General features: G+C 38.9%; 1 protein-coding gene across 14 annotated transcripts in view; it reads right to left on the bottom strand.

Moving 5' to 3' along the window:
- The window catches only part of FRYL (FRY like transcription coactivator), a 246,267-nt gene that overhangs the window by 12,103 nt on the left and 212,802 nt on the right, over nt 1–21,362 (bottom strand). For 8 of the 14 annotated variants that reach the window (XM_019624634.1, XM_019624635.1, XM_019624636.1 and 5 more), the window contains 10 exons: nt 20,806–20,967; nt 20,607–20,681; nt 20,107–20,283; nt 16,898–16,906; nt 16,325–16,528; nt 13,595–13,762; nt 6,916–7,166; nt 4,394–4,601; nt 2,789–2,938; nt 1,999–2,097 (listed from right to left, as the gene is read on the bottom strand). In XM_019624634.1, coding sequence (XP_019480179.1) covers nt 1,999–2,097; nt 2,789–2,938; nt 4,394–4,601; nt 6,916–7,166; nt 13,595–13,762; nt 16,325–16,528; nt 16,898–16,906; nt 20,107–20,283; nt 20,607–20,681; nt 20,806–20,967 — 1,503 coding nt within the window. The remainder of the gene's footprint in view (nt 1–1,998; nt 2,098–2,788; nt 2,939–4,393; nt 4,602–6,915; nt 7,167–13,594; nt 13,763–16,324; nt 16,529–16,897; nt 16,907–20,106; nt 20,284–20,606; nt 20,682–20,805; nt 20,968–21,362) is intronic. The other 6 variants (XM_019624626.1, XM_019624628.1, XM_019624637.1 and 3 more) reach the window with 1 other exon arrangement.

Genomic DNA, 21,362 nt, shown 5'->3' with positions numbered 1-21,362 from the left:
AGAAGTGGGGAAACAGACTCCATCTCTTGATGGGAGGAACAGCAAAGGGGTGTGGACACAGAGGCACGCTTCATCAGGGTCATTACTGTAACAGTCTACCACAGCTTCTAGGGGAGGCGAACACTGCTGAAGAAAAAAAAGGCACTGACCAAAATGGAAAAGACTGATCATTTGGAATTAATTAAAATCGAAAACTTTTGTTCATCAAAAGATACTATTAATAGGGCCGGCTGAGTGGCTCAGTTGGTTAAGAGCTCGCTCAAGAGTTTGAGCTCTGAGCAACAGCGGTTCGAGTCAGCCCGAGCTGAGCAGCCATGAGCTGCCAACAGGTGGCGGGATGGCTCAGCTAAAAAAAAAAAAAAAAGATACTATTAAGATAGTGCACCGAGAGAGGAAAACTTATTAACTTATAATACATATAGCCAATAAAAGGCTTGGGTTTAAAATAAAGAACTCCCACAAATCAGTAAACCATTGACTCCTACAAAACCATAAATAACCCATTTACAAAAATGGGCAAGGTACTTGAAGGCACAATTCACAAAATATCTAAATGAAGATACCTACATGGAAAGGTGCTCAGTCAGTCACCAGGGGAAATGCAAAATAATGTGAAATGCTACCACACACCCACAGAAGGACGGAATTTTTAAAAGTTGGCAATAGTGATGGCAAAGATATGAAGCAATGATAACTCTTATACATAACTTGTGGAGGGACTGTAAATCGATACAACCTCTTTTAGAAAAGTGCTTGGCAGAAACTACTAAAGTTGAACATACGTATATCCCATCACCCAGCAATTTTACTCCTACATAGATACTCAACAGATATGGTAACATGTATACACAAGACATGCATGAGAATATACATAATACTATTATTTGTAAGACGAACAGATCTTTCCTGAAATTGAAAACTCTTTCCTCGTCTCCAATTTGTCAACATTCTTTCAGTCCAAATATAATTATAAGGGGAGAAAGACCTAATATAAGTATTTTCTCACACCATATTCTCTCCTTGAAATAATCCCCAATCTAAAATTACCATCTGTCAAGGCCTAAGGTGGTATCTCTATTCTATGAAGTTCTATTAGCCCCAGTTACCTTTCTTTGGAAATCACAGTCTAGCATCAGTTTTCTGTTTTGGGAAGTCTCTTTCATTGCCAGTACTTTTATTTATAACTATAACCTGACACTTTACTTTTGTTACTAATTATTTATATATCATATTTGTGCCTTATATTCTTATCTGTTGGGTTGTCTGAAAAGTCATGACGCATTTTTGCAATGAAAAACAGAAAAAATATGTCATGACTTTTCCAACAGCCCAATAGAATATTAAAGGAAGAAGAGTCAGGTTTTATACTTCATTTCTCATTAAGCCTTTACATGTGATAGATACTTAATACTTATTGAAAGACTCATCTAGTCTAGAAAAATAATGTCTACTATATACAGTTTGTGTGAAAAAGAGAAGCATTTTTTTTTTAAGTTTTTCTGCTCATGCTAATGGAAAACATTTACCCTCAGGGAAGAGAACTGTGTTTTGCAGTGTCAGACTGAAGTCAAATATTTCTTAGTAGGTAATAGCTGTAATCTACTACATGCTCATTTCCTTCTCCCTTTGCTTGCCCGTGTACGCTCGCACATACACACACATCGCAGGGAAAAGATCACAACTTCGTCACAGGTTGCAGATTTTCTAGACCACAATGTAATGTATTCTTGGAGAAATGCAACGTTGACAGCAACTATGTAGTCTCCGCGTAGAAGTTTTTTATAAAGCTACAGTTTTCCACTGTGCTCTTACAGGGCCGATTTCTGAAAGCCAGAGATAGGAATTCACTGGACAGAGAACTCAAAGGCCCCGGCATTCTCAGTAAACCCTGAGGCAAGGGCTAAGCGGTCCTCTTTTCTAGCTCAGCTCTTCAGCTGCCAGGTTTACACTGCTGCTGTCAAAAGCAAACTACTCTTCCCACGGTAAAAAGAGACTGACCTGCTCAGCTGCTTCTCTCTTGGCGTTGTAGGTATCCAGGTGTTCTTGCAACTCCAAAACACTGAACTTGAGTGTTTCTAGCAAATCACATGATATCAGCTGTCAAATCAGAAACACATTGATCCGGGTTACCATTTCTGATCACAATCATGAGACTGACAACTTTTGGGCCACGGAATTTCTGTTAGTTGGTTGTGGCCCACCTTGGTACCAGTGCCCCTTACTGTACTCTGTCCCATACCTGGGGCTGGTATTTCACCGAAACAGAGTAGGAATGCAGTGGGGTTTTAGAGTGTCAGAGGGACTAACAGGCCTTCAATGCTTTCAAACACCGGCTCAGGTAAGAAACTGCACGTCAGACCAGTATATACCTTAAAGGCAATACCACCGAAGCTTCTTAAACCTTAGTTCTCTATCTTAATATGTAATCTTCGAATGTGCTTGGAAACAGGACAGGAAGACCAAGGAGCTCTGGGTCTTCATGGGGAGGAGGTCTAGCCCTCTTCTACCCACTTGTATTCAGGAATCAGGGGAAGAGTCTGTCTCTCTAGAGCATGACTGTTTAGCTTCCCCATCGAGGACTCTGGAGAGTGAGGCAGGGAGGGGTGAGAATCAGAAATAGTCACAAGTCACTGTATATAACATACTCGAACTGTATTTTGCTAGATATTAATAATGAAGTTGAAAATTATGAACCGATACACTTTAAAAATTGTACATTACCTTTTAAATAGTCCATTTATTGAATGATACCATTCAATTTATAATGAGCCCTTAAGCAAAAACTTACTGTCTCAGCATCCACAAAGACAGTTGGGCATTCTGAACATGTCATCATCACTTCCAGTGAACTTTTAAATTTGGTGCCGATGCGCTGCAGACCCTCTCCGAGGAAGCTGACGGCCTCGTCAGTGATGTCTCCAAACTTTCTTTGAATTGTCTATGGAGAAAAGCGTAAGCAAAAGCTTCATATTTCACAAGAAGGCCTCTTTTCATCTTTAAGTAAAGAAGTGTAATTTATTAACTAGGGCAGCTTTTTCTTTTAAAAGTATGATTGTAGTTACATTCAGAACTCTAATAACTGATCTGTAAATCCATGTTTTTAGGCACCTCTTTAGGAAACATGTTAGTGTCTAAAACCTGATCAAAGACGCCATTCGTGCCCCTATTTCTGAGATGTTTTCCATCCAGGAGGGACAGAGGGACACATGCTGCACGCCCTATGAAATCAAGTCCTCACAAGTCTGAGGAATTAGCTCTTCTAGAGTTAAGTTCTGCCTGTAAGAAATTTTTGGTAAATGCAGTTTACTATCCTTGGCTATGGGCTGCCGTTTGACTTGAACTAGAGTCATAAAAATGCATTAAGAGTAATAATATCTTCTCAAAACTCAAGAATATTCATTTCAAATAAAATAGTCAGTGCCTGACCCATAGTAAGCACGCAATGAATTAAGACTATATGATCCGTAGTATAAAATTACACAAAAAGTTAACGTGTACCTACATGTATATGGGTAGCATTGTTAGGTGCCATTATGATTAGTTAAAAAAAAAGCATAAGCCACAGTCTCAGGCATCATGAAACTTAGAATATCACTGGACAGAAACGAATATAAACTGAAAACCAAGTAGCACTAGGAAGTACAGAATTAATAAATGCTCCAATTAACGCGCACTGAAGACCTTCTAGGAGGGAGAGACTGGAGATCGGGGTGGTTGGGAAAGCTTCAAAGATAATATGTACTGAGCAGGGTCTTCCAAGACGGGCAAACTGTGCTCAGGAAGGGAGGAACGGCGGTAGGCAGTTCAGAGGATAATGACTTAGATGGTGGGGTTGCTCTGTGCCTCACTTTCCCTAGTTACAGAATGCTAAAAATACATATATCTACATTCCATAGGTGTGTGGTAAGAATTACACACTTATTGTAGCACGTTTAGCATAGTGCCTAGGACTGGAGGCAACCCTAGCTAAAATTTTTAAGGTCCCCAGCACAGTAATGAAAGTGCCAGTTCATTTCGCACTAAATTATACACCGTTTTATGATACTGACTGTAAGCTCCTTGAAGGCATCACCCTTCTTTCTATTGGTACCCCTGCCGGTGCCTACTAGCTGCAGAGAATTAATCAGTTGTTGTTTTGACATTGTATTCCAATTGCCTTAAGGGAGATAGCTGTAGTAGTCACTGTATAAAGTACCAGCAGTACTACAATGTCACAATGTAAATCTGAATGTCATTATCTTAGGAAAAAACTTTTTTTTTTTAAAAGAAAATCAGTGGGAATATTATTATGTAATATATATATTTTCTAATAAAATCTGAGATATTGGTTTTAGACCAAAAAACTAGACAACTTTATCAGAATATGAATTCAGAAACCTTAAGCCTCACTGACCTGAAACAGCCTGGAAAAGACATGGAAAGTAAACACCGCACAGGACCCATCCGTGTCAGACAGCATCTGATTGACGTGGCAACGCCAGGCTTCTTCTTCGTCATCGTATGCGACTGGCTGAAAAGCGGCTATGATGGCAGAAAGGAATGGTGATGGCAGCGGTGACGTCTGTGCTTCTGGAAAACCATCTTGCTCTTCCTCATCTTGGCTGTTAACACAAATATCACAGTAATCGTAAGGCTGTCTTAAAAAAATAGGCTCAATTACTTAAAATAGTTTTAGTCATCCAACATAGATTATTTTTATCAATGTACAGCAACCTAAACTTCGTAAGAAAGCATAAATGAGCAGATTTCTGTGTTCTTTCTATTTAGCATCTTTGGAATTAGAAATCTAATTTCACCTTAAAACAGCCTGAGTCCTATAATATGCCGGCACTAGGGACTCATTTTAGTAATGTCTATGAATAATTCAGGTTAGAATGCTTTCATCTTAAACAAACTCATAGATACAGACAACAGAATGGTGGTTACCTGTGGAGGTGCAGGGTGAGGGAGGATGGATTGGATAAAGGAAGTCAAATATATGGTACTGGAAAAAAAGCTAGACTTTTGGTGGTGAGCATGCAATAGAGTATACAGATATCAAATTATAATGTTGGACACCTGAAATTGATATGTTATTAACCAACATTACTTCAATAAATTAAAAAAAAAAAGGAATGCTTTCATTTTAAATGGTCAGTTTTGGAGGGTTTTTATTTGAACAGGCCCAAACTGATGATGAGGATAATATTAAAAAGTTTTGGCCATGTACTTTTTGTGTCTAGGGCTGTGTCAAGTGCTTTACATGGATAATTTCATTCAATCTTCACAGCATCTCTGGGAGGGTTAGGTACTATTAGTACCCCAGTTTTCCCAAAGAGGAAAAAACGTTTAGGGAGAGGTTAAATAATGTGAATAGGTTACTGGGTAGGAAATGACAGCACCAGAATTTGAACTCAGGTCTATGGGTTCAAACACGATATTAAAAGCCATGCCACACACTGCCAGCTCTGCCATTTCGTGAGCACATACTATGTGCCTGGCAGTAACAGATTTGACTCAAAAGAAACATAAGATCTAGCCATTTTCTTTAAGGAATGTATAATCCCAAATGACAGATAATACTAAAATGGAGCAATGAAAAAAGACAAAGATTTGGGCTGGACAGTCTGTGAAGAAGCGCGTAACTCTGGGTTTTAAAGATAAAAAAGAGTTTTGAGTCAGACACTCCATAAAGAGGTGTGTTACTCAAGGTCTTAAAGCCTTGAGTTTCACATTACAGGGTAGCTCTCTATAAGGCTTTATAGAAATTAAAGAGCAATTCATATGGAAGAGAGGGATCTGAATAAAGGCTGGGGGAAAGATAAAAATAAAGCAGACATTTGAAATGAAAAGTAAGTTGTACGTTAAAAAGGTTAATTTTTAAAATGTCACTGTAGTGATTTGAACAAAATTGGGCCTATAAGCTTGAGTAGATATACCTCTATATTTAGTAGGGATGCTCTGTTCAGTACTTGGCCAGTCAACTATGTGGCTTCAGCCTTTTAGAAAGCTAAGTAGCTGACTGGCTACCTCCAAATCCTTTCTGGCATCCCTGAGCTTGTGTATGATCAATGACTGAGTACAGAACACAGGCTACTGTCATACAAATCAATAACATGAACAAGGTGTGTCACCAAGACTTCTTGTTAATATCTAAATGTACACTTTCAAATATAGGGAGGCATTCTAGGTATACTAAGTGAAAAAATTCCTAATGTGCTGTATATGTTAAAACTCTATTAATCACTAGAAGTATAACTGAATAACTTTTATTGTAGGAGTAAAACTCTGACATACTTGATGATTACTAAATATTGATTTTTTTGTGGAAAAATAATTATCAAGGAGTTTCAAATTATTGAATAGGGAAACATTTAAAAGGAACAATCTAACAACATCTGGCAGTACTGTGAAATTATCATTTCTGCCCATTATATGTCAAACTTGAAAAATCTGACCACTGATAATGAAACTGTAAAATAATTTTTAGATGTATTTCATATTTATTCTGGTATCACAGAAGTTCATTCCATGATTTTGATACTTGGATCTGGCTGTGGCCCAATACTGATTTTAACATTTGGCTATTGGGCACGCTGCCAAAATAGGTATTTGGTGTGCTTCTAAATGTATAATATTGGGTTGTTGGAAAAGTCATGACGCATTTTTGTAATGAAATAGAAAAAATGCATCATGACTTAGTTCTGACTACCCAATACCACTCACTATGCTGTGAGCATAGCCTATTTGTTTTTCTTTAAGTGAATAACAGAAAATAAACCCATCATAGTAAGTCGTTTTATCTTTAAAAATGAAGATGGTATGATTATAGACTACAATATGCACAGAAATGACCTAGACTAAATGGTCACATTGGGCAGGCGACAGGAGAGAAGATGTCATCTCGTTCAAGTGGGTGTGATACCGTCTTCTCACCTAGACAGTCCGGAGAAATCAGCTTCTTCTTCTTCACATCTTTCATCCAGTTCTTTCAGAGCTAAGGTAACATCTTCTTCACAGACTGACTCTGGGTAGCTTTCAGGAGCTAGAGGCTCTGGCATGTCAGGCTCCTCTAAATCCAGAATTTCTTGACACACAAGAGAATCCTGCTGTTCTTGAATTGTATATGATCCTTCATCTTCAAAGCCCGTAATAACCTGTTCCTCCTTTAATACTGAACTTGTATCCTGTAAAACAATCATAGTTTTATGGACTTTAACAACATTAAAACACAAGAGATAATTTTACCAACATAGAATAAATGACTATTGCCATCAATATACATCTATTTTATTAAGTTGTCTTCATTTCTACAGTTTAATTTTTGGACTCTGATTATATAAAATTGTTTTTTTAAAAATAGCCCCAGGTTAAAAAAATTTTGAAACGAATATGTATCACCTATTGCCACAGAGAAACTTCAAGAAGTTCTCTCAAAAGGATTTAGGTGTTTACTGAGAAATATATCCTTTGGTAAAATATCTTCTCATACATATTCTATCTAATTTTACATAAGAAGTTTACATTATTACTATATATTCTCTCTTATTTGAAATGCAATTTCTTTCATTATATACAAACATTATATCCAGTTCTTGATATATATCTTGAATTCTTGATATAAGGAGGGGGAATAATTCAAAATAGTTCACCCACTGGTCCTGTGGGCTGCCCATGAATCAAATACAGGTCCCGGCTAATTAGGAGGATGCTGAACTGAAATAACGACAGCAGTCTTACTTTGTAGAAATGAGCTGAATACTTGTAATGTAAGATTGTTGTCAGGTAATAAAACCTCATTTCAGGTTTGAGTACTAAGAATGCTTCATCACTAAGTTAGAGTTCAGAAAACAATGGGAAATTTTAGACAGTTTTATTTTTGAAAATTTAATTGAATTACAAGCTCATTTATCAAATATAGACTGACTGCATTCTAACTGTAAGCAAATGATAACGAAAATATGTTACAAAGTATATTCTTGGTTTTACATTCCTATCCATTACTGAAATAAAGTTGCTACATGCCTGGCGTGGAGTATTGGTTGAGTAAATGAGCTACCCCTATTAAAGAAGAAATATACCTCCGAGGTGTACACAATGATGGTATCAACACCAGGTTCAATCTGCATGGATATTAGATTAATAGGTTTAAAAATACACTACTGGTCTCTTACAGTAAAGATCAGCTTTTTTCAGTAGTGAGACCTAAGTTACTACTTAGTTTTACAGCTGTTCCTGATCTCATACTCATGGGTAAAAATAGAATTTTCCTTCTGAAACATTAAAAGTACAAAAAGTCAGAACCCTTGACTTTGGACCAGCCTGGGCCTTACTTTATTTGTAAAATTCATTTCTAAAATAAAAAGGATTTTGATTCTGGATTGGGTGCTCTGAGATAATTAACTAACCACAATTAGTTTATAATGTAAAAAGGGGTTAGGTTAACAATATACAAATGACAGTACTGTAGAGCAGGGTGTGGTACGTGTACGGTAAGTATAAGTGATGTACAAAGGACTACCGGTACTCAGAGAAGGGGAAGATCACATTTGGTTGAAGCAATCGAGACTTGTCTCTTCGGAGAAAATAACATATGGTATCTTTGAGAAAGATGGGGGCGTGATAGTGATATGAATTGAATGTTTCTGTCCCCCCAAAGTTCATATGTTGAAACCCTAACCCCCACTATGATGGTATTTGGAGGTGGGACCTTTGGGAGGTGGTGAGACCATGAGAGTGGGGCTCTCGTGAATGCGATTAGGGCTCTTTTAAGGGGCCTGAGAGCTAGCTCGCTCTCCTTCCACCTGTGAGGACACAACAAGAACACAGCCATCTACTAGCAGGCAGAGGGCCACTGCCAGTGAATTGGCTGGCACCTTGATCTTGGACTTCTTGGCCTCCAGAACTGTGAGAAATACATTTCTATTGTTGATAAGCCACCCAGTTCATGGTATTTTGTCATAGTAGCCCAAGCTAAGACTAATAGTTTTTCAGGGAAAAGGAATTAGAAGTTGTCAAAGGCATAGAAATATGGCAGGAAAATACAATGTGTGTATGAAGGGAATGAGTCTTCACAGAATAACACTTTTTAAATAATATAGTACAGTCATTCCTTAGTCATTCCAATAGCTTCTAATTCACTACACTCTAAAGTTTCCACCTAAAATTTTCCTTTTTAATGGTTTGGCCATTAAAGGGGTAAGCATTAGTTATTTGGAAAGACAGTTTATGTGACAGTGCTAGAGACATTCCACACCTAGAATTTTTATTGGTGTTAAGTTTTCCTTCTACATCAATTTAAACATGTCATGTGGAAATAACGCACCAGACTTTTTAGTTTGATGCTCTCATTTTTCATTAGTTTATACCTATATTTGGCCATCATTTGTTCTTAAATAATAATTTGAGGATAGATGTTTTGTCTGTAATTATTATTATATAACATACACTGAAATTTCTAATGACACCTAGGTTTCATGAAGACAGTGCTTTTGGGCTAATGGAATGGATTCTACAGTTATATGTAGATTACAAGAATAAAATTTTCTTATTAGACACACACAAACACACACACTTCGTTACATTCAAAGATTCATTTTCCTATAAGGAATAATTTGTGTCATCAGTGAATTGGTCTCCAAACTATTATAAACACTAGAAGAAATCCTCTGTAAAAGTTCCTCTAATAAACACAAGTGCAGAACTTAATCCCTTATAGATCTCAGAAGTTTCATGACATGAAACACTTTAGCCTGTTCTATCTTCCTGATATTAACATAATTTAAGGGGGAAAAATTCAAATAAATATTTCTAGGAATGGATTTTTCTTTATTCACAAAATATTTCATCTATGAAAATTATATTTCTTATTTTAAGAAAATGCTTTAGGGGTGACTAGTTAGCTCAGTTGGTTAGAGTGTAGTGCTGATAACACCAAGGTTGCAGGTTCGATCCCTGCATGGGCCACTGTGAGCTGTGCCCACCTTAAAAAAAAGAATCAACTATGCCATTATAGCATGAAAGCAATGTGTAACCGATGACCATGGCTGTTCCCCAATAAAAAACAAAAATTATTTAAAAAAAATAAAATGCTTTAAATAACAGACTTATGGTTTTGTTCAATATCTTGGTGCTTTCATTCTTTTTTAAAAACGGGGCAATTCTGGGTCATTGGGCACAAAAAGGAAAAACGAATTAGACCAACATATCCAACAGATACAAACTTGCATTAGTCTCTTTGGACAGCATTCTTGTGGTGATAATTTTAATGTCAATAGAACTATTTCTAATAACATAGTATCGTTTAAAAATATCACCTTCATTGTCATCCACCAGCGTCACAAAGTTTATAGCAATAATGAAACCCATTACTGTAAAATGAAAAAAATCTAGTAAAGTGTTTTTCCTTGAGGGGAAAAAAAGTAACCTCAGAAACTTTATAGTGCCTTGGAAGTAGGCCCATTAAATATTGTTGGATGAATGAATCCCGAAATAACACAATTTCCAATAAATATGAATTATTTCTTGAAGGTAGTTTACTCATTTCTGGTTGTAGCTTTTCAATAACCAAAAAATAAGAGTTCCCCATTTCTTAATCAAACAAAATTAAAACATACAACCATTAACCATACTGCTTTTGTTAAGGAGGTATTTGTAGTGTCAGTCTGCTGTTGCCACTGTTTCTAATGAGAATGTCTGTGGACTTTTTAACATGCTGTGATCCAGACTAGACACAGCAGACCAGATTATTAACTAGTAGTCAGTCACTGCTCACTTAACAAGCCTCCCTACAACTGAATGGAGTATAGTCCACTTGAGGTGCATCTCTAAGTCCCATCAGCTCTCTTCTGTGAACACGTCTCACATTCATCCTCTGGGTCTCAGTTCAGCCCCCTCCTCTCTTGCTGATATTCTTACCTCGGCCTCCTGCAGTGCACAGGGACACTCCTCTATCATAGACACTTTACCAAACACAAATCAGACCATAATCTCCCCCTGATGATAGGCGCCCAGACCACAAACTCCATGTGTCAGGTACTAGAACCTACTTTCCTTTTTCCACAAGAAAAGTTGAGATTAAAAAAATAAACAAGGGCTGGCCGAGTGGTGCGTTGGTTAAGAACGGCCTTGGGATGCCAGAGGGCCCCGGTTCGGATCCCACATGAGGGCCAGTGACACTGCCCTCCACAGCTAAGATGCTGAACAACAGCTAAACCTGAAGCTGGGCTGCCTGTGAGTCGCCGGCGACGGCGTAGGCTGCAGCCCCTGCTGCAGTGGATTGCCATGAGCTACCATGTGTAGCCAGTAGCCGCGGTGAGCGGCCGTCCAGAAGCCGGTGACTGATCTGCCTTGCCCGGGAAGAGCGCAATGATGGTGCCAACTTGGGCCAGTGAAGCAACATCCTCCACAACTTGACTGAAGAAGAAAACAACTTGTCTGTTCCCCTTCCCCCGATTCCCCAGCGCTGTTCCCTTCCCCCAATTCCCCAATAAACATCTTTAAAAAAACAAATTAAATAAATAAATAAATAAACAGGGGCGGCCAGTTAGCTCAGTTGGTTAGAGCGCAGTGCTCATAACACCAAGATTGCCGGTTCGATCCCCACATGGGCCACTGAGATGCACCCTCCACAACTAGACTGAAACAACTACTTGACTTGGAGCTGATGGGTCCTGGGAAAAACACACTGTTCCCCAATTAAAAAAATAAATAAACAAACATAATCTGATCATGTCCTTCTTCCGCTTAAAATCCTTCAATGGTTACCGGCCATGTGGCTTAAAAATGGACATGGTAGTGCCTCGGTCCAGCCTCTAACTCCTTTCCCCTCTACTCTCGCATGTTTGCTGTGCCCCAGCCTCACTGGTCAGTTTGTTCTTCAGATAAACCTGGGCCTTCTTAACTGCTGCTCCCTCAACCTGGAACATTCTTCCCCTACAACTTCAGGGCTTGGCTCCCTCTTGTCGCTTAGGTATCACCTCCAATGCCACCCTGTCCAACCTTCTCCCTCACCACGTCCACACTGCTGTTAAGAGTCTTTTTAGTATGAATAATAAGATGATCACTTGCTGATATTGACATTTTATTTGTTTTACCTGTTAATTATGTCTCTTCTAGTAGAATTAAACTCCACAAAACCAGGAGCCTTTGTCTGTGTGACACGGTGCTGTAAGCCGAGTGCCTAGAATAGCGCGCAGCACGTGGCAGGGGCTCAGCAGGTATTGGCTAAATGACTGAACGCGCTTGCATGGTCTGCATTCCTATGCGGGTGGTCTGGTGGAGTGCTTGGCACAGATGCCTCTTGAAAGAATGAAAATCCATGCCTTTCTATCTCAAGATAAAATCTAAGTCTTCAGTATGACGTGTAGCACCCTTCGCGTCTTTGACACTAACCATCTCTCCTGTTGTTCCTCCTCCTCTATTATACTCTCTAGAAATGCTGAATTTCTTGCTGTTCCCTGAACCTACCCTGTTATTTCACATGCCACGTCTTCCCACATGGTGTCCCTCTGCCTGGAATGTCTCAGTCACCATGAAGCCTGCCCTTTACCACCATCACCCCTATGCACAGCTGAGCAGACTCTGCGTTTTCAAAAATGCCTTGAAAATGTCTTTTATTGCGTGTCTCATACTGAAATGTAATGCTTCTTTTCAACCATCTCTGTGTCCCTTACCAGACAACGCACGCTCCCTGACAGCAGGGGTCATGCCTCATTCATCTCTCTAGCACCTAACTGAATGCCTGGCATCTAATAAAATCTCAATATCTGTTGAATTGAATTATCTAAACTTCAGCCATACTAGGACGAGCTGCCTGAATACCTTCATTTCAAAATACGTCTCCTTACTGTTAAAGATGTAAAATACATTGTCAGCTGAATAAGAGCATGAGAATTCAACTTACAAAAAATAATGAGATGTCATAACTATATTAATTTGGTTAAACTGAAAAAATATAGTATTTTCCTAATAGTTATCAAGGTATAAAAGCACATATGACAAAGGTAATACAATTATAGTTAAAAAATGTCTTTATAGTAATCTTAAAAAAAACCAAAACACTAAGAACACCAATACTTACTTATTTTTAGTCAGTCATTAGCTTGGAATCTGGCTTACTTCTCACAGGCCTTCCCAAAAAACATAATACTAGGAGTTCCAAAGTCTTTTTAAAAGAGTTCATTTCAACAACTGCTAACACAGCTGGCCTGAGGTTTTGATCCCAATCAGAGCACCAATTACATAAACCCAAATACAAAGCAAAAAGAGGTGAGAAAACAGAAGTGGTCCCTCAGCGAGACAGCGCCACAGCAGATGCTCACCGCCCCCAGAGAAGCGCCTGTACAGTGGCCTAATCACACTCTGCAACATGAAATGCTCATTAGAAACACTCAGGATTATTTTTAACCTGTAGGGCATTTCCTTCATCCATCAACTATTTTCAGCATCAGATTTGACTATTTCATTTAAAACAACCCAACAGGTTAGAAATACTGGAGATAAATCACATAATTAGCGTATCAGATGAAAACTCTTTTGAAAGAAAAGCAAGGGATGGAACAGAGAGCTAAAAAGAGCCCAGATTGGCCATGCACCAGCCCCCATTTCTCCCCACCTCAGGCAGCTGGCTGTTAGCATTATCTACAGAAGGCTCCAAACTTGGGGTCTCGTCTCTGATTTGAAGCACTTCTTCTGTTGAGACGCTGCCAGTGGAATCTTGAGACTGAAGAAGTAAATCAGGATGGTCTGGCATTGTTTCCTCGACTGCAGAATCATTGTTTAACTAAAAGGAGAAACAGTCCAATAAGGAATTTTATTTACGACTCAGTGACTGTCACAAAGACCATGAAGGGGCATGTTCTACATCTCAAGATATTTGGGGGTGGGGGGCTGAGCTAGAAAGAGCTTCTTTGACTTCTTAAAGTGACCTTTGACCCCCATTCGTCTAGTCCAGAATTGGTGCTGTCAGTGACATCAGCAGATACATCAGTAGAACTGAAATATCCTGTGAAACAGGTTAAGTTTTGCTAAAGGAAAACTGTCAAAGGGGATGAGTTTTTGAACTGAGGTTCGTATTTTATGGTAATGTTTGTGTGCTCAGTTGGTCTGAGGATTTGTGAGGGCATGACCTCTTCCCTGTGGCTTTTGTACCAAGCACGCAGTGGATTCTCAGGAAGCAGTGTTAATTTTAAGTCTGAACCAGCCTTTCATTTAAGCAAAACAATACCACAGAACTTCACTCATACAAACAGAATTAGGACAATCAAGTTGTCATGGCAGTCCATCATTAATGGGTTTAGAGTCTTTAAAAAAGTAGTAGTTGGGCTGGCCAAGTGGCGCGTTAGTTAGGAGTTGGCTTGGGACGCCAGCTCTGAGCAGCAGGGCCCTGGTTCGGATCCCACATGAGGGCCAGTGACACTGTGCCCTCTACAGCTAAGATGGTGAACAACAGCTCGACTTGGAGCTGGGCTGCCATGAGTTGCCGGTGAGGGTGTAGGCTGCAGCCCCTGCTGCCGTGAGCTACCGTGAGCGGCCGTCCAATGGCCAGAGAGCGAATGCTTCACCGGGGAACAGCGCAATGATAATACCAACATGGGCCAGTGAAGCAACGTCCTCCACAACTGCACTGAAGAACAAAAGGACAGCAACTTGTCTGTCCCCCTTCCCCGATTCCCCAACACTGTTCCCCTCCCCCCAATTCCCCAATAAAATCTTTAAAAAAGTAAAAAAATAAATAAATAAAAAATAAAGTAGTTATTAATTAGAAAAAAGAAAATATTATAATTTTTCCTCTCTTAAGCAGGGTTATACATTTTTAATGGCCAATATTTAACATAAGAAATACCAAGTTTGTGATTCGGAGTAGGTAAAGACAAAACTAATTTTTTTCCCATGAGGAGGAAGCAACTTCAAGTTATTATTTTTTTTAATGTTACTACTACTGTGACTGGGGTCGGCCTTAGAAGGAGACAGTCAATTCTGCCCCATGGCTCTCTGGAGTGCTAACCTTTAGTAAGCACTTACTACAGGCCAGGTGGCTTTCCACCCCATGAAACTCCCACGAGGCAGGTACTTTCAGGAGTCCCGTTTGAAGGGGAGGTTAGGTGTCTTGACTACAGTTACACAGTGGGTTGGTGGAGATGCTTGCCTGAGCCTACAGTCTGGCTCCAGGGAGGGCCTGTGCCTCAGTCGGTCACTGTTGCTAGTAACTCGGCCATTCCTTTAAATGAGAATAGTCCACGGAGGACCAAGCCTGAGGTGGCATGGATCTGCCTGGTTCAAACCCACTTTCTAGCTGTGTGTCCCAAGACAAGTCACTTAATCTGCAGAACTGCAATAACTATACTTAGCTCATGTGGCTGGGGGGAGTTATAGTGACTGATACATGTAAAACACCATGAACAGACACCAGTGCGTCTCAAACACGTGGAGATCATCAGCAACAGCTTATCATCTAATACTTAAATGGGGGGTTAGTTGACACGCTTATTGGGGGCACAATGAGCTATCAAAAAAAAAGAGAGGTGACAAGCAGCTAACCACAAACTGACAACCTGACATTTTTTCCACCGCCCGCTCAGCCCCTGCCATTTAACATCACTGCCAACACTTGACCAGAAGACTGAGTGTGGAGCAAATGGGTCCACACGAAAGAGAGGCCCAGTTTAGTTCAATATGGAAAAGGCACTCACAGAACAGCTGTGTCACTGTAGGGTACGCCTGCTCCTCACTGTCATGTTGCTTCCTTGTCACGTGCACTGGGGTGGCTATTCCACACACCTTCTCTGTCATACTGCCACCTTCAAGTTCCAACCCAGCTACCACTGCGTCTTTAGCTTTCCTTTCACCCCCACATTTCTGAATGAACACGCTACGGCCTTTGGTTTCTCATTTTTCACTCCTTCTTTAACTCTGCCGTCTAGCCATCGGCATACAAGCCAGAGCCTCCATCAGACTGACGTGACCGTGAAAGAGAACAGAGTTGCGCTCAATCTTTCCACATTAAGTAGGAAAGAAAAGCGGGTAGCGAATTACGCAGCGTGGCTGTTCACACTGACAGCACAAACAGGTATCACTGAAGAGGAGGTCCTCCTAAGTGCCCAGAACGACTCATCCCTAGGAGAGAAGCGATATAAAATACGTCTCAGCTGCTAAGGGGCATGTACTATCAACTTAAGCATTTGGTTCTGTCATGGGTAACAGAGGGCGCCATTACTACTGTGATTTTGGGTGTTCATTTCAGTGTGTGCATTGTACCCAAACTGAAATGAAAAACAGAACAGCAAGAAATGGTAATTACTAAGTTGGAAGTTAAGAGGAAAAGGGACCAGCTGTCAGTGTGTACCATCTGCGTGCGTGACAGGATCTGGCTGGCTGTGAGTGCCGCTTCTTCTTCTGAGGACTCATCTGTATCTTCCTGATTTGTCAGGTTCAGGCTGGGCGTGCTGCTGGAACACTGGTACTCTTGAAGGGATGGGGTGTCCCCTTTGTCAATACTGTCCAGCGAGCGCCTGCGGACTCCCCAGTTGAAATTGTCCATACTTTCACCCTGGAAAAGCAAGACATGATTTCTAAGACCTCAAATACATGCTTATAAATACAGTAAATAATTAATATACCAGGAAAACATATACCAAGATGAAAAATACTTAATGCATCGTCATAAGCAGAGTTTCAATCAGCCCTTCAATTTCTTGAAACTTTTAAAACATCATTAAATATTTATATTGAAAGAGATCAAAATATCTGTTTGACAACCTGTTTCTTAACTTTCTATATTGTATTACTGGGGACCAGCTCAATTTACTATCAAAGCCATTTCTAATCTAATACACAAACACAAATGAGACCACAAAAAAGACAAATACATCACAGACGACAACAAATAAACAACCCACAACACCAGGCTGCAACTTACCTGCAGCTCCTGGTTAGCAAAAAGGAAAACACACAGAATTAGAAAGAACGAAGACAAACATTTAAATATACACTACACTTTTGGGGAAAACTCTTGTGATTTCTCAAACCCAAAGACTGATTCAAGCTCTGGATTAGGCTTTGTGCAGGAAGCCAACGTGTGATTCCAATTACTTTTTTTATGCAAAATATATTGTGAAAAAGTCAGAGACAGACACTTAAAACAACATTTCTATGATACAATTCGGCAACACAAACTTGAAGAAAATCTTTAAAATTCACATAGATTTAATACTTGATACAATGCAAAACTGTCTTAAACTACCCACATTTAGTTGACAACATACAGGGTCACAATTATTTTTAGTCTATAGGATGGTTCTGACTGAACCAAATAGTCATTTTTCATTATAAAATAGTTAAAAATCAAGATCACAGCTATGAAAACATAACCTTTGACAACTTTAAGAGGTTAAGAGGAAATATGACGAATTTCAATTTTGCCCCAGATTTACATATATTTCTGTTATTCTAAGCTGATCCTCCTTTTGTAAGGATGTAATTCTTACAACTCTTTCTTAAGCCCTGGTATGACAAATGACAGTGAGTCAGCTAACAAAATATGATTTACTTGTGTTCCTTTACTCAAGAGGGATTGTCCAGAATAGAGGTTTTCAATTTTTTTTTTTTTAAATAAAGCAGAGGAATACTTATTTCAAATGAAATTGAAGGTGGAAGTCAACTGTAAAACTGATGAACAAAACCAGAGCTGCTCTGGTAAAAAGGTGGCTTTTCCCAGTTAGCCCTTGATCTTTCCCTCTTTCTCAGGGTGGATCCTAGAAGCCCTAGGGCTCTGCAGGTCAGAGTTTGAAAAGCCACCTTCATAGGAACATATTGCAAGTATTATTATGTATCATAACACATCATAGTGGCAATAGCCTTCAATATATATTTGGTAACCGTGGACTTTCAAGGCTTCGTTAGTAGTTAAGTTTGTTTAGTAGCAAAGTATTTCCTGTTACTGTATTTTAAGCAAGAAAGATTTAGAAAATCTCGATCATTTGATTTGGCCTAATTATGAGGCATAAATTAGCACCACTCTCCCCAATTTACTGTCACTTGAATTAAAGACAGACCTAGCTGGCCGAGTGGCGCGTTGGTTAAGAATTGGCTTGAGAGCTCCAGCTCTGAGCAGCAGGGCCCCGGTTCGGAACCCACATTAAAAAAAAAAAAAAAAAGACCTACAATAAGCATCTTTAATTTACTCTGACTAAAGCTGTACTCAAAAGCCATTTTTATTACGAATGACATTGCAGAGTACTGGATGAACTTGGAGGCATTCACAGTGTTCTAAAAAAAAAAAAAAAGCAAACAAAAAAAAAATAACTTTATCCTTACAAAAATGTCAAAAGCCTGCCTTTAGAAATTTAAATTCTGAACTCTAAAAGCAAATAAGCACAAAAGAATGTAGAAGCTGCACATGCCCTGAGGGCTCTGCAACCCATCACACTTTCTTGCCTCATTGCTCAAGCCTGTCCTATTTCCTGCATGTTTTCCAAATTGTGGATGTGAAATCTATTTTCTAAATCAGTACAGAAAGGAGAAGAATAGAAAATATTAGTATGCATAGCATAGTAAAGGTACATATGCTTGAAGCTTTTATTTTAAAGGTGTGTTTATATATATACTTGGTTGTGATATACGTCTATTAACTATGGATCATGATAAAAAAATTTAAAAGCCACTGCCCCATAAGGTGCTGAATAATAGCTGTTTGGGGGCTCCTGTGAACCTGTACAATTGTGCCTTTGGGAATATGTAAATGGTGAACTACTATATATAAGGCTATACAGCTCCTAAGCTAGTGTAAAGGCATTTGTTTGACTCGGAGTCACCATGGTCCTATCTATCCTCTTATCTGCAGGGCAGGCTGAATGAAGCACATAAGAGGACTTCACTAACCTCGTTTCCTATCAACAACTAGGTGTGACAGGGCACAGGCCATCACGTTTCACTCCTCCACTTCCTCCACTTCATCTATTAGCGCCAAAGGAAACATCCGTTCAAGGGGGTTGATGAATGCATATGTATTGTATGAATGACTTCAAATTCTTTGGAGAAAGATATACCAATGACATGGTATGGATACTTGATAATAAGGCACTTGGGGCTCTAAAATAGAGGTATTCGTAACAATCTGAGGATGAACATCTTTTTTTTTAAACCTATTTCTCATAAACTTTTAGGTTAAGGAGACTGTGGTTTACAGGAACAGGTTCTGAATAGCCTAAGAAACAAGGGCAATCCTATTCTCTTTGCTAGAGTGACTGTTTCAGAAACTGGCAAATGTTTCAAACTTGGACCAATGAGATATGACAAGAAATTTGCTAAAAGAGTTTAGGATAGCAACTTTTGTCACTTTCATGAGTGGATTTCTGGAAGTGACCCTCACTTCTTCTGAACACAGCTACATGTGAATGTAAGGCCACACATAGCAGTGACAACCATCTTTCCATTGTCTGAGGGTAAGCTGACTTGCAGAGAAAGGCAGAGCTTAGAGAATTGCAAACAGCCACAGACCTCACTGAGCCATATCTACATAAGCCGTACTCTGGACTATCTCAGTTTTGTGAGCTGGGTTTTCCACTTAGAAAGTATCTGAACGGACACACCATCAGTTTAATCTAAACTGAATCAATTTAGAAGAGGAAGCCCTTTGGGTATTAAATGCCAACATCATGAAGAAGAAAGTGGTGAGGAGTATTATAGGAAGAATCTCAGTCGTCTGCCATAGGAAAGAGTTTGAGAGCTGAAGCCTTCTTAATTGTCAATTTAGCATAAGTGCCACGTTCTGAAAAATTGTTTGATATACTTTAATTTTTTACTATTTTGCTGCACATTAATTTGTGTAGCTCATGCCAAACTTTTAAGCCTAAGCTCACCATAAATTTAAAAAATATTTTTGAAGAAATCCATTTTTTACTTTCTTTTTTTTAAAGATAAAGGGGAAAAATTATGTGTTCCTCTTTTATTTCGGACTTATTTTGCTACTGAACTGACTGTACTAATCATATTTAGTTCCTGAGTTAGATTTTTATCTTTTTGACCATATACTGACCTTCATAAGGAAAGAGTCTATGGTCAAATCTTTAATTCTTATACAGTTGCAGCTTTCCTATGAATATTATAGGAGAAAGCCCACATCCTTACCTCTGCATCTTCCAATTCGACATCTAAAAAGTCAAAATCCTTAAAAACGCCAAACTGTTGTTCACTGGTATTATCTTCCACAGCGACTTCTTCCTCTTGAATTATGTCTTCTGTTGTAGAAATTAGGCTCGTCTGTTGGTCACCGACTTCCAAATCTTCATTAGAAGAAAATACAACCTGATGCCCCCGCAAAAGAAGAAAACAAACAAAAATGACCATCCATCAGCTTTGTCAATCTGCATATGAGACACTGTGGCTTAAGAACCGCTGCAGGTTCATTTGTCAATGGATGCGGAGCTTTAATTTGGTCTTCATGTTAACATCTAACTGGTTGAATAACAAGCATAGCTGCCAAGTGTCACAAAAACAAGCCATACTTTTTTCATGCTTAGTCAATATCATAAGTTAGGCAAAGCAAGCAAGGAGACAGAATGATTTCCATTTCTTCACAGAATAACATGATTTTGAACACCTTTACACATGCTTTTATGATTACTTACTGATGGGTTCTTCGGAAGGCCAGATTCTGGACCACAGAGAGAAAGCACATTCATTAGCTTTTCTCTTGTTCTTCGCTAAGGAAAAAAAAAACATTCAAATGTTAGAATTACTGATAAAATAAGACAAATTCTTAAGTTTCATTCATTCAACAAAATTGATTCTTCTATGAATATTCAGTTTTGGTATTTTTTCATGTACCTGGGATAACTGTGGCCTTTTCCAGCTAACAGGGACCAAGGCATTAGAATTGGAACCAGAAGAAGTAGAAGAGGTACTTCTAGTAACAGCAATTACTTTCGGTTTCCCGTTTCTTCCAGCTGCGCTATGCTGGTCACCATATTTGTTTCCAATAATTGGTGTCTACACAGAAACAAAATGCCAGCGTTTGACTCAAATATTTCAACATAAAAGGGTTAATATATCTGTGATATTTTTTAAAACAACCAACCAAAAAAGCAGCATAAGGAGAAAGATTACTTAGCCTGCAGTAGATATTACAAAAATCAAAGGTTTGTTTTTTTTAAATCAAGAGATTTCACTTTATTGGAAATATGATTCTGAGACTATCAGAGACCTTATTCCTATTTTAAATATAGATCTGCTTTTTTAAAAAAACTACCACCTCCAACTTTTCTCCCCATTATTATGAAATATCTTTGAAAGCTCAAGAAATATAAAAACGATTTTTAAAAATCTCACCATTCAGCTTTAACGTCTATTAACATTTTGGTGTTTTTCAACGCCTAGTTACATGT

The sequence above is a fragment of the Hipposideros armiger genome, unplaced genomic scaffold (genome assembly GCF_001890085.2).
Source record: "Hipposideros armiger isolate ML-2016 unplaced genomic scaffold, ASM189008v1 scaffold_596, whole genome shotgun sequence".
Classification (NCBI taxonomy): Eukaryota; Metazoa; Chordata; class Mammalia; order Chiroptera; family Hipposideridae; genus Hipposideros; species Hipposideros armiger.
Note: the sequence above shows the minus strand (reverse complement) of the source record. Positions and strands in the feature narration are given on the sequence as shown.